Source organism: Rhinolophus sinicus, linkage group LG01 (assembly GCF_036562045.2).
Source record: "Rhinolophus sinicus isolate RSC01 linkage group LG01, ASM3656204v1, whole genome shotgun sequence".
Classification (NCBI taxonomy): domain Eukaryota; kingdom Metazoa; phylum Chordata; class Mammalia; order Chiroptera; family Rhinolophidae; genus Rhinolophus; species Rhinolophus sinicus.
Window position 1 is genome coordinate 15,729,522 of NC_133751.1, and position 14,177 is coordinate 15,743,698.

Here is a 14,177-nt window from a genome sequence, read left to right on the forward strand (position 1 = left end):
TGTTTTAAAAATAAAAGTACACACAGTTCCATATGGAAACTCCAGGTGCATACTGTCAACATTTTTTTAATTCAACTATTTTTAGAGCAATTTTAGGTTCATGAAAAAATTGAGCGGAATGTACAGAGAGTCCCCATATATTCCCTGTTGTATCATAGATTTTTAAGAATAATTCTTTTAGAATTTAAAAGGGAGAAAACATAAATCATATTAAACCAAGCCAGTTTGTGAGAAAGGGTCCATTATATTTTTACCACTACTCTTTAATTCTTTATTATCAAATTTTGACAGATTTTTGTGGTTTAATTGCTTAAAATTTCTGATGTAACATTCTAGTATGTTTTATCAATTTTGAAGTAATGTAAGCAAGGCTGTAAAAGCCAGTCATTGCTAAATTTTATTTTAATGTTAGAGTTTTCTATTTAATGTAATGAGTTTTCTATTTTGCCATTAGTCTTGAGGGCTTATTAAATAACCAGTATTAATCCTTTATAAAAGCAATCTCCTTTGCAGGGGTATATATTTCTTGGCTATGTGGAATATTAGAAACCTAAGAGCATCTTTACAATACTAAATAGAATTGTCTGTTATCTTGCAAATTTAAAATAATTCAAATATCCTTTTTTAAATCAACGTAATACGTGCACTTTTGATCAACATTAGATTTTACTGAGGTGAATATCTTTCAGTGACTTTAGCTTTGCATTGAAGTCTAGTCCTCAGAAAATTAGCCTAAGGGACAATAAAATAAGACACATGTTGTGTGGCAGGTAATACCCAGTTTTGCCATAAGAACTCTTTCAGGCCAAGGTTGAGAGTATCCTATATCTGCTTCTGATAATCTCATGAACTGATTTAACAGCCTCAGGCCAGGCCTGTAATCTTTCCAGTAATTACTTGTAAAATAGAAAAACATCATTGAGTATTTCAAACATTTGTAACTAGGGCAATATGGGTTGGCTGAGCAGTGCTAAGAAATGAGGCAGGCATCTTCATTGCCATGGGTCACTTCCAGCCTCCTGTGGCTTGGAAAATTGGGATGCTTCAAGTATCCAGTATTCCTGCTAACAGCTCCAGTGGATTGTCTGTCCTGAGAAACTATGCACAGTCCACCTGGGGAGTGTGTATTGGCTTTAGAAGAGATTATTTTTATTGTCCATTGTCCATCTCATCTGGGTTTTAATTTTTTGTTGTTTTATAGTTTTCTATGTAAAAGAAACAAATGTGACATCCTTGCGTTATGATGTTATGTCTTTCCTTATGGTTTAAATCTTAATGTTTATGTCTGGGTCATTTGGTCATTATCTCCTGAGGGTGGGTGGCCTTAGACAGGTTTATAGGCCGGCATTTCTCACCTAGGAAGTGAGTTTTATATTATAAATCACACAGCAGTTGTGGAGATGAGATGCAGTGATGCACGTGGAGCCATGGAGTAGGTGCCCAGGATCCTGGGTTCCTTCCCCAACAAGAACCACCCACAACTTCTGGGGGCGCTGTGTCTCAGAAATCTTGCATTCTCTGAAACTTACAGTACAATACTGTGGGTATACGTGCTTGTCTTAAAGACTTAAGGAATCAATCACAAGATGAGAGGTTCTTTATCCCCTGTGATTTGCTTAGATTTTTATCTAAATATTGTTTATTAAAATAAGTACTTACATATCGTGAGACATCTTGCGTGTGTGAGGTACAAACAAACTAAAGCTTAAATGCTTTTATGGGAAAAGAGTTTTAAAGAACCCTGTTATATAAAGGGAATGAAAAGTATTTTTTCCCCTTTCTCAGGCCCTTTATCACTTTTTATGTATATTTCAGAAAATTTCATGCAGCATACTGTGAAAGAAAAAAGATTCTTGTTTTTGCTCATGAGTGGACAACTTCTCTTCCGTGTTTACTTGCAGTCACTGGTTGAAATCTGGTCTTGCATGTTTTGCGAAGGATTGCAGTGCCTACCTCAGTTGGCTGCCCCGCTTTCATGGTCTCACTATGCTATTCCATCCTTCAGTTGATTAAAGTGTTGATCTGAAAAACAAACTTGAGCATGTAATTCCTGTTTAAAATATCTTTTGGCCCATGTTGCCTCCAAAATGGTATCCAAAACCTTAGACTCTGAAATTGGAGGCCAGCATATTTCTTCAGTCTCATTTACTTCTGGACACCCTTTTTCCCTTGCCCTGTGCTCCAGCCACAGTAGACTTCTGCTTCTTCTATAAATATGCTTTGCCCTTTCTTTTGTCTCTTTGCACAGAAGATTCCTTCATTTTGCAGTACCTTTTGCCATCCATCCATCCATCCATCCATCCATCCATCCATCCATCCATCCAGCAATATCATGTTTGCCAGAACTGGGCCAGGGATTGGGAGTAGAATGTTAAACAAGACAGATATTATCCTTGTATTTCAGAGCTCCCATTCATGTCTTCCATGGCGTACTCCTACTCATCCACTTAGTCTTGCCTCTAATGTTATTTCTACTTTGAGATCTTTCCCAGTGCACCCAGGCAGATTTGTTCACTCACTATATTGGCCCAGCCCTTTCTTCGTTTCTGTTACAGTATTTAACCTCTTCATTCATCTAGATATTTATTGCCTACTATGTGCAGAATCTGTACTAAAACTCGGGATACTGTAGTGAACAAGACAAATAAAAATTAGGCTCACAGCTTACATATTACATTGTAATTATCCAACTTCCACCCTCATAAGAATAGGAGTTCTTATTGGACACCATGTATATCTGTATATCTGCAGTACCAGCAATGCTAGAAATAATTGGCATGATACACATTTTGTTTAAAAATGTCATAAAAGTCTAAGGAACAGTTTTCATAATTGAACTAAACTACATGTGTATGTGTGAGAAATATAAATATGTTTAATGAATATATAGACTTTGTTTAGAAAGTAGAAAAATGCTACATTTTCTATTAGTTTATAAACTGAAGTGTCGAAAAAAGAGGGGTGGGCAATTACTTACATTGATTCTTCTCAAGTGATTGCCTAGGCAATGTCAATCTGTACTTTTTTTATCCTTGTTGTAATTGAATGGCAGCTCTTTGTATGATTAACTTTCCAGTCAGGCACTCCTATTAATTAAAGATTTCACTTAAAACATGTAGGAAGTGTTTTCACTACCCAGATTGATGTGGCAAAGAACTGGGCTGCTTAAGGACACAGGACTCAACATTACAAGGGTACTCGTCTTTCCTGTGTTGATAACTTGGTCATTCAAAAAGCTGATTAACTTCTGAGTCCTTTTAGCTCATCCTTCCTTGATACCATCCCTCTGATAAGGTCACTGTGCCCCAATAAAGTCCTGTTCCCCTTCCCCAATAAAAATCTTAAAAAAAAAAAAAAAAAAAAAAGATCACTGTGATGCAGACATAATGACAGGAAGCCGTCTCCTCTCTTGCAGTTGGCGAGTTTGTGAGCGATGCCCTCCTCGTTCCCGACAAGTGCAAATTCTTACACCAGGAGAGGATGGATGTTTGTGAAACCCACCTTCACTGGCACACCGTCGCCAAAGAGGTACGAGCCCATACGTTCTTTCTTAAAGTGAAGTTTTCCTAGGGACATGGGTAATGACATTTTAGAGGGTATTTCAAGGCAACAGCTGTGTTGATAAATAAGTTTATTATTATTATTATTATTGTTTTAAAAAAAATTAAAAACCTATCCATGAGTATTTTTAAGGAGTCAAAAATAAAGACTATTTAATTAGACTTATTATGTGTCTGTGCCATGTTTTATAAATCAGACACTATAATCTTATACTCTGTAAACTTTAAAATGTACTTTTTCTTCAAATTATTTTTTATTTACCTATTGTTTTCTTTGTCACATACAAAGTTTTAATAACTTAACCTATTTTTCCTATTATCTACTGGGGAATACAGTGGTAGGACAGGAGTAACTTCTCCAATACCAACGTGAAGGCTACAGGCAGTATTCAGTGTGTAAGTGAGGTTATCTAATTTTGCATTAACCAGACCATGCTACCAACTTCATTTTTCCATAGTGGTGAGTATATGGCATCAGCCCTAGCCTTGGCTTACCCCTGAATTTGGCAACACTGATAAAAGACATAAAATAATTAGCATAAAATGTCACTTTTGATATTACCACCTTTAAAATTTCTTTGTTCTTTTTGATATATTGTGAAGTTTTTCTAGTATAAGTGGTTTTTTGTTTGTTTGTTTTGGTTTTTGGGTTTGTGTGTGTGCGTGTGTGGTGAGATCAATCTCCTAGAGTTAGGTTCCTTTACCTAGCACAGTGGTTCTCAAATGGGGTCAATTTTGCTCCCCATCCCTCCCCAGGAACATGTGACAGTGTCTGGAGACATTTTTGGTTGTCACAAGTGGAAGGAATGGTGCTATGGGCATTGGGGGTCTGGAGGCCAGAGATTCAGCTAAACATTCTTTAGTGAACAGGACAGTCACCCTAACTCAAGAATTATGTGGTCCAAAATATCAATACTGTGGCTGAGAAACTCTGATCTAGCTCAGTGTAAGTTGTATCATAGACTTAAAGCTGTTTGGCAAAAACCACCACTTAAGTTTTGGCATTAATTTAGACTTTTATATAATAATATAAGCTGTGTAAAATAATGTGTTCTTTCTTTGAAAATGGTTTAAGAGCTTATTGATCTTAAAAAAACAACCAGGCAGTTTAAAGTCTAGCTACCCATCTGATAACCTTATTTTTCATTTCTTCTTGAGTTTTCAAAAAATAAATTTTTGTTACAAAGAAACAAAATGACTCTAATTCCTATGAGGTGAAAAATACATTCTGTAATATTTTCATTGTTTACATATATGTGTTGAATTATTAATGTTTCCTCTGTTACCAGTGGATGCTTTCAAAGCTTTATGGTAATCTAGGTTTGTGCAAATTTAGCAAATCCCAGGAAAGCAAAAATATATTGAATGAGAAATCTCTAATGACTATATTTTCTGATTTATAGCAGAGAATAATTTCTTCTCTTCCCAGGACTGTTATTCTGGAAGTGAGCCAAGAGTTAGAATTTCTAGAACAAGTCAGGTCCAAGTGAGAGAAACTTCCATCTGTAATGGAGGTGGAAGTGAGTTGGGGACATACCAGGAGCCATCCATCACTGTTTCCTGATGCACTAATGCAGCCAGAAAGCATCGATTCTCTGATATGTATTCACCAGTGCAGGCTTTTCCTACATCCTATTTCCCAATTACTTTCCATTCCCATTCTTTTCCTTAATTTCTATAGTATAACAACATATCCTTATAAGGAATCCAGTTAAACACTAAGCATACCAAGTAGCCTGTGCTAAAGAAACTGGTGTAAATTTCCAACACTCCAAAAGCAAATGATTTTTTCTATTATAAAATTGGTTCTTGGTAGATTGGGTCTCTGTGTTGATTTTTATATTCGAGATTTTCTTACAAGGAAACACATCTCCTCTCCCACGCTCACCGTTTTCCCTCTCCCTTGTCTAGACCTGCAGTGAGAAGAGTACCAACTTGCATGACTACGGCATGCTGCTGCCCTGTGGGATTGACAAGTTCCGAGGGGTGGAGTTTGTATGTTGCCCGCTGGCCGAGGAAAGTGACACTATCGATTCAGCCGACGCGGAAGAGGATGACTCCGATGTCTGGTGGGGTGGAGCAGATACAGACTATCCAGATGGGAGGTAAGGTGACCTTTGTGTTCCGGCCCTCACAGATGCTAAAATATCCGGCATAGGGCTTTGTTTTTTCCTATAAGTGTATCTTTCTCCTTCTCATTAAACGGATCTCTGCCCACTCCCGCCAAAGTTTGCTTTTACGGAAAAAAAAAAAATCTAACCATGTGGTCCTGTTTAATTTTAATAGAATTGATCAGCCATCACTGAGTTAATTTTAACTATTGTATTTTAATCTCGAGAGTTGGGATCAAAATTATACTGATATTATAGTAGGTCAGTTGTAAATCTACAGAAAATTGAAATCTGAGTGACATGACATTCTGTTTTGATCTATAAGTCGGAAATATTTTTTTAAACAGTATTTTGGGATTGTTTCATCAATCATTAGCTCAATCTGAAATAGTGTTAAGAAAGGTTTGGGTTTGGTTTTCTTTTTTGTTTTTGTGGATATTTGAGGGTTTTTGTTTTGTTTTGTTTTGTTTTGTTTTTGTTTTTGTTTTGGACCTTTTATCATCTTTTCCTTTGGAATGAAGTCAGAGGCATCCGTAAATGTTACATAAAGTTTTTTGTCTTTGATTTCATTATTGTTAAGAAATATATTTTCACCTCTTTTTCTTGGGGATCATAATCCTATAATTTAGAGATTCTTATTTTTAATTATAAGGCCAACACCTACATTCAGATAATAGAACAATAAAACCAGAATCTTTGGGTCAGAAAGGCCATCTGTTTCAGTCATCAATTTCATGCTTTATCATCCCCCAAAAGGTGATGATAATTATATGACTTCTCTTCCTTCCGTGTTCTCTCAGATACTCCCTAGTATCACAGATCTCCAAATAGAAGAGTAAATCTGAATTGTAAGACTTATAGCTATTAATATAAAATTTTCTGACTTTTATGTAGTCAGATCCTTTTTTTAATAATCTTATTTTGTAGAATTTAAAAAATAATTCTACAAAAATTCAAATATATTTTACAAACATATAAGGATTTAGGTATGTTGAGGAGCCCTAGTTGCCATTCCTTATCAGCTGATAATGCCAGGCTTCATTGCCCAATTTCATCATGACTCTCTTTTTGTTAATTAAGCTCTTTTGTGTTCTTTACTAAGTTTAGAAAAATCGTGTTCCCTGTAGCAGGCACAAAACTACATAAAACAAACAAAGAAATAAATTATTAAACACAAAAGAAAGAAATAATGAAAAGTCAGCTGTATGCTTACAATAATACTTCTTTATAGTTACAAAAGTTTGAAAGTTAAATAGTATAAACTCCTCTTCTCCCAGGGGAGAAAGCATCAGTAAGAACAGGATTTGCCAGTGGGAAAGCTTCTGAGTTTTTCCCCATGGAATAATTGGTTGTGGTCTGGGCCATGGCCAGTGCCCTCACCTGTGTTCCATGTGCCAGAGGTAGGAAAGTCCATTGGTTTGGGTTTAATCGCCACTTTTCTGAAAGTTGGAGTTGCCTAGTTCTTAACTGTTTTTGTAGCTTTTTCATATTCTTCCTCAGTCACATCTAGATTTGAAAGTTTCAGTGACTTATTGAACAAGTTCTTGCATGCCAGTGCAACCAGTTTTATATAGGGAAATTTGAAGTTGGACAGCCATTTTCTTTGTTTCAAGTCTATTGGAAACTTGATCACTTACTTCCCATTATTGAATTGACTGTATACTTAGCAAGCAAACCAAAAATTGTGAATAAACCAAGCAAGTTCTATGGCTGCTGTTAAAAATATGCAGAGCTAGCTAGCTGTGTACTTGTAGCCCTGAGTCAAGTTTGGTGACCCGCCATTCGTGACCATTCATATACAAGGGACTTTTGTAATTAAAAATAGGTATTATTGCTTTATCCTGAGAGAGACGGGCTTTTACCAGGCCCTCTTTCTATTGTAATTTCATTTTTTATGTCTTATGAAACCTTTTTTATTGTGAATAGATTTCAATGTGTGTTCATCTTTTTGTCCTACACCCTTGTAACTTACTGAGCTAATTGAAAATATTGCTAACATCATCTCTTATGAAACCCTCTCAGTGGCCTTTTTCCTTCTTACCAGTCCTGGAAAGAGATCCACAGAGCTTCTGGTTCTAGCCCTGAGTCCCTCATTTATCTATGACTGTCATTCAGGAACTCCCTTCTTTGCTATCTATCTCTGTTTATACCACTATCTGTCCTCTTTGTTACAGTCACCAAATTATAAGACACTAGTATGTTATTCTTTAACACTGTTTTTTCTTTTTTCTTTTCCTGTACTGTATTACTTACTACTAGGGCAACGAGACAATTTATTATCCCAACCAGATTTCACACAAGGACCGTATTCGTAAAGAAAAGGACCCACACAAACTAGGTCATGTAGTCGCACTGCCTATTTCTGTCTTTAGTTATATCACTGTCCAAGTTGATACCAGTTGAAACGCTAGCCAGCTCCTTCCTAGTTGCTCTTACTTACGTTCCATTTCCGCTGTGTATCCTACGCAGTCATCCCTTGGACTCTGTAATCACTTAGGATTTCCAGCTGTGACATTCCTCTCTGACCCTGATCTTTCTGATCTTACACCTAAAATGTAGCTCATCAGATCCTACTGAGTTTTATCCTTCCCTCATAATCACCTAAACAAGGCTTTTACCATTATCACTTTTTTGTGTGTGTGTCATTTATAATCAGTATGGACTCCATGGCTAACCATTGTTACATGCTTATTCATATATCCTGGACTTGATACCCTTCACATTTTCTAAACGTATTTTTGTCAATGCTCCATATCTGGGAAAAATTAATTTCTCTTTTTAATTGCTTCTGACTTTTCTAAGGTTGATGTATCAAGTCATGTAACCCTACCAGTTTATTTCTTATTCATGCTGTAACATCAGCTGGGATCTTAATGTTTCTGGATGCACCTAATATCGCTATCTGGTGACCTATCACCTTCCACAAAGTAGTTGATGCAAGCCAACTCCATTTCCCTTGGATCCCAGCACCCCTCTCCCTCATGCTCTGCAGATGACCTCTTCGCACTCATTCATGGTGAATTTCTGCATCATGGCACTTGGCATTGGGTAGTTGCTTAGTACATGTTTGTTGAATAAATTAGTCAATTTTTCACATGCCTCATTGTCTCTCGGTACCTTCTCCCATCCCTTGTTTCTTACCTTTCCTTTTATGATCCGGTTGTGTTTGAACTTGATTACCTCCTTTATCTTTCTTATATTTTTTAATTTACTTAAGACTATATTTTTAAGGGCAGTTTTAGGTTCACAGCAAAATTGAAGAGAAGGTACAGAGAGTTCCTATACCCCTCCTTCCTCCACACATGCACAGCCTCCCCCATTATCCCTATCCCTCACCCAAGTGGTACATTTGTTACAGTTGATGAACCTGTATTGACACATAGTTGTTACCCAAGTCCAGAGTTGACATTTTGGTTCACCCTTGGTGTTGTGGATTCTGTGGTCTAGACAGATGTGTAATGACATGTATCAATTATAGTGCCATACAGACATTTTCACTAGAAATCTTCTCTCCTCCACCTTTTCATCCTTTGCACACTCCCAACCCCTGGCGTCTACTGATGTTTCTGTTGTCTTCAGAGTTTATTGTCTTCAGAGTTTCACCTTTTCCAGAATATCATATAGTTTGGATCATACAGTATTTGGTCTTTTCCAATTGGGTTCTTTCACTTGGTAATATGAATTCAAGGTTCTTCCATGGCTTGATGTTGTTGTTTTTTTTGTTGTTTTTTTGGTGCTGAATAATATTCCATTGTGGATGTACCACCATTTATCCATTCACCTACTAAAGTACATCTTGATTGCTTCCAAGTTTGGGCAGTTATGAATAAAGCTGTATAAACAACTGTGTGTAGATTTTTGTGTGAACTGAAGTTTTTAGTTCCTTTGGTTGAATACCAAGGAGCATTTCTGGTGGACTGTATGGTAAGAGTATGTTTAGTTTTATAAGAAACCGACAAACTTGGCTTCCAAAGTGGCTGCACCACTTTGCCATCCCACCAGCCATGGATGAGAGTTCCTGCTGCCCCACATCCTCACCAGCACTTGGTGTCATCAGTGTTCTGAATTTAGGCCGTTCTAATAGGTGTGTGGTGGTATCTCACTGTTCTAATTTGTGTTTCCCTAATGGCATACGATGTGTAGTATCTTTTCATATGCTTATTTGCAACCCATACAACCATTCTTGCATTTCCAGTCTCCCTTATCATTTGCTCCTTCACCTCTACCTACAAACCTGCTGTTTCCTGCACTGCCCCGGCCTGAGTTGAGGTCATCGTATACTTCCTACGAGACTACCTTCCTTGATCACTCCTTACTACATCAATGCCTCACTTTCTTCTGTTACCCCGTACTTGTTTGTATTCTTGTAGGACTCGTTCATACGCTGACTTATATTCCTGTTACTTGGAATTCATTTTACCTGTCCCCCAAGCCTTACCTCTCTCCCGAGATAATTCTCCATGCCGTAGCAATATGCCTGTTACATGTTCTCGCTGCTATTGACACTTGGTAGGAAATACTTGATAGTTCCTGAGGCCTATAGTAAAATCCAAGTTCTCCAGCTGGCCCTTCAAAACTCTCATGAATTGACCTCAGCTTGCATTTTCAGCCTTACACACATACCTCACTTTATCTACTGTCACCCCAAAGCCGTTGGCCTTTTCTTTCTCTGGGCTTTTGTTCCCACCTTTCTGTCCCTTCTGAAATGTTTTTCCTATTTCATTAAATGTTGTTAACGTACCACAAAGATAATTTTCAATTCTAAAGTGCTACATCTTACCATGACCTGTAAAATCCTGTTTATGTTTTTTAGTGTTCACCCCAAAAAGATACACTTTTTTAATGGTCACCCCTTGCAGTATTACTTTTCTTGCTATGCTACCTTTTTTTTTTTTTTGTATCCTTAAAACACATGTTAGTACTGTGACTTCTCTTGCAATTAATTATATTTGTATCTCTTTTTATGTACTAGACTCTAAATTAAAACTTATGTACCAGGTATGTCTTGCACATTGGCCTTCAAGAAATAATAGCCAAATTGAGTTGCTCGCTTTTAATTTTTTTCATAGCTTTTGGAAAGGACTTTGTGATCCATAAGTGCATGTTATAGGACCTCTAGTGTTTAACTCAAAGCTGTTTAATAGAAATATAGTGTGACCCACATTTTCCAAAAAGAAACTGGTAAATTTAATTTTAATAGTGTCTATATTTAATCTAATATATTCAAAATATTATAATTTTAACATGCAACCAATATGAACAAGTTGTTGAGATAATTCACATTTTTTTGTTTCTTTCATATGAGGTCTGAAAAATCTAGATCATATTTTCCAGTTACAGAACATCTCATTTTGCACTAGCCACCTTTGAAGTGCTTCATGTATTGGACAATGTACTTCTAAATACTTGAAATTTCTAATTACTTTTTATTTTCCATTAAGACAAATGGTGGCTGTACCCAGCATTATATTCTAAGGTTGAACTCTAAATTTTTATTAAGTTTTGTGACTGTTCATCTTTTCTAAGGTGTAAAAGAATTGGTTTGAATGTAATATAACTAGGATATCAGGTCACTTTCATCACTTCATTTTTGAACTCGTTTTTCTGTTAGTCCTACGGGCAGGTGTGTCCTTCATTTCCAACCGTGAAAGTCAGTGGACAAAGTGAGAGAGATGTTGCATCACTGACCTGCACACAAGCTGGGCTCCTGCCAGCTGATGGCTTCTCAGTTCTAGGAAACAGCCCTCCTGTGACACTTAAAATACAGAATCAGAATAGGTGTTTAACACACTTGCTTAAAATATCCTCAGGGGATGCTATGGGAGAATTCTTTAAGAAAGGGAAAAAGAAGGGGAAGTCTGAAAAGAAATTTGATCCACAGTTTAATACACTTTGTTGATTGGTAGCTAATGAGATTTGTCTCGGTAGGAGATGAGTGTTTTCCTACTGCTAATGAGGCATTTAGAGAAACATTCTTTGTGAGATGTGCTCAGTTTTATGACTTCTTTGAAAACATGTATGTCGTTTAAAGGATTAAGTATAGACAAAGCATTTATTGTTCCCAAAGTCATTTGTAAATAACTCAGTATTTCTCTCTCCAATGTTGTAGTGATTAAGTTCTCAGACCACCTCAGAATATCTATTTATGCGATCAGTAACGTAGCTTATTTATGTTAATATACACAGAGTCCAGCCATGATGGGTAAGAATTTTTCCATAGGAGAGTTCATTTGGAAAACTAACTTGTGCCTGTCAGACAAGCCGAGCCTTGGGAGTGAGGACCTGGAGGGTGAGTTTTTCCTCTCCTGGAACTGCAGAATCCCACTGACAGCACACAGTCCGCAGGAGTTTCTTGAATTTGTAAAGCAAATGACTAAAGGGAAGAACCTCTAATTCTTATAATTAGCACTTTTCCTCTTGGGAGTAGGTCGTGACATTTTTTTCAAAACAGGCTCTTGAATGATATATTTTCTTGTTTTTAGGGTTGCAATCATTATTGGAAAGTGCTGAGAAGTAAAATAGTGTATATTCCTAGATAATTAGATGATCTTTTTTTATTTTCCTTTTAATTAAAGAAAAATAAAGCCATTTAAGATAGATCCAGATGAAGATTGTTTTTGACTCTATCACCTCATGCCCTTCTTTGAAGATTTGTGTGTGTGTTGTGTGTGTGTGTGTGTGTGTGTGTGTGTTGTATTTTATAGCTCAGGAGCATTTTCTTTTTTTTTTAAGTTTATTGGGGTGACAATTATTAGTAAAGTTACATAGGTTTCAGGTGTGCAATTCTGTATTACATCATCTATAAATCCCATTGTGTGTTCACCACCCAGAGTCAGTTCTCCTTCCATCACCATATATTTGACCCCATTTGCCCTCATCTACCAGTCCCCACCCCCCTTACCCTCTGGTAACCACTAAACTATTGTCTGTACCTGAGTTTTCGTTTTTTTATTTGTTTGTCTTGTTCCTTTGTTGTTTTCAATTTTATATACCTCATATCAGTGAAATCATATGGTTCTCGACATTTTCTGTCTGACTTATTTCACTTAGCATAATAATCTCAAGCTCCATCCATGTTGTCACAAATGGCACTATTTCATCTTTTCTAATGACAGAATAGTATTCCATTGTGTATATGTACCACATCTTCTTTATCCATTCATCTATCAAAGGTCACTTTGGTTGTTTTCATGTCTTGGCCACCATAAATAAAGCTGTAGTGAACATCGGAGCACATATATCTTTATAAATCAATGTTTTCAGATTTTTGGCTTTATATCCAGGAGAGGGATTGCTGGGTCATATGATAATTCTAGTCTTAATTTTTTGAGGAAACGCCACACTACCTTCCATAGTGGCTGCACCAATCTGCATTCCCACCAACAGTGTATGAGGGTTCCTTTTTCTCCACAGCCTCTCCAGCACTTGTTACTATTTGTCTTGTTAATGATAGCCATTCTAACTGGTGTGAGGTGATGATATCTCATTGTGGTTTTTATTTGCATTTCTCTGATGATTAATGATGTTGAGTATTTTTTCATATGTCTATTGGCCATTTCTATGTCCTCTTTGGAGAAATTACCACTTCATGGACAGTGTAGGTGCCTAACCACTGCAGTGTACACCTGAAGCTGAAGCTGAATAATAATGAATGTCACAGAATGTGGAGTACAGCATAGGGAATAGAATCAGTGGAACTGTAACAGCTATGTACGATGTCAGAGGGGTAGTAGATTGGGGGCGGGGGGTTATCACTTTGTGAGGGGTATAAATGTCTAACTATTACATTCTTTTATACACCTGAAACTAATAATAAAAAAAGAAATGTCTGTTCAGGACAGGAGCATTTTCTTGAGTTGATTGAAGTTTTGTTGAGTGTGTGTGTGTGTGTGTGTGTGTGTGTGTGTGTGTGTGTCTGTGTCTCCTACAACATTCACTAAGTCCAGTCAGCTGAATCTGTTGTGATGATCACATTGCCCATCACTGTACCAGAAAAGCCAGCCCAGGACCAATGACCGTCCGGGTACAGTGGCCCCTTTATATTATTGTTATTATTTTGTGTGTTTAAATTATTTTACAAATGATTTATAGAAGAATAAAGAGACAGTGAGAAATAACTTCCTTTAGAAATTTTAATAAGAATTAATATAGTAAACATTTTAATTTGAATTAGAAATTAAATATAATAAACTCAGATTTTTTTTCCATCTTTTTCTGGTTTTTGAGGTAGGGATTTCTGAAATGAATGCAACTAGCTGCTAATCAACCTGTTATGCATGAACCTGGAATATATCAATCTTATAAATACTGATTTTAGATTTCAAATACATCTTTTTTAGGTTCTAGCCTATTGTATTTCTTGGTCTTTTTCTTGCATTTCCATTTTCACTTGATAATTGTAAAATGTCAATACTTTTAAAACTTTGAGAGCTCATAATTTTGTTGAAGAGAGGACATTCATTTTCTATTAATAATTACAAAATAGTTTCAAGTTTAGATTATGAGG

The 14,177-nt window shown here is 36.5% G+C and overlaps 1 protein-coding gene across 6 annotated transcripts in view; it reads left to right on the top strand.

Moving 5' to 3' along the window:
- Window positions 1–14,177, top strand: part of APP (amyloid beta precursor protein) — a 244,591-nt gene that overhangs the window by 96,679 nt on the left and 133,735 nt on the right. For all 6 annotated transcript variants that reach the window (XM_019729868.2, XM_019729863.2, XM_019729865.2 and 3 more), the window contains exons 4-5: window positions 3,416–3,528; window positions 5,472–5,665. In XM_019729868.2, coding sequence (XP_019585427.1) covers window positions 3,416–3,528; window positions 5,472–5,665 — 307 coding nt within the window. The remainder of the gene's footprint in view (window positions 1–3,415; window positions 3,529–5,471; window positions 5,666–14,177) is intronic.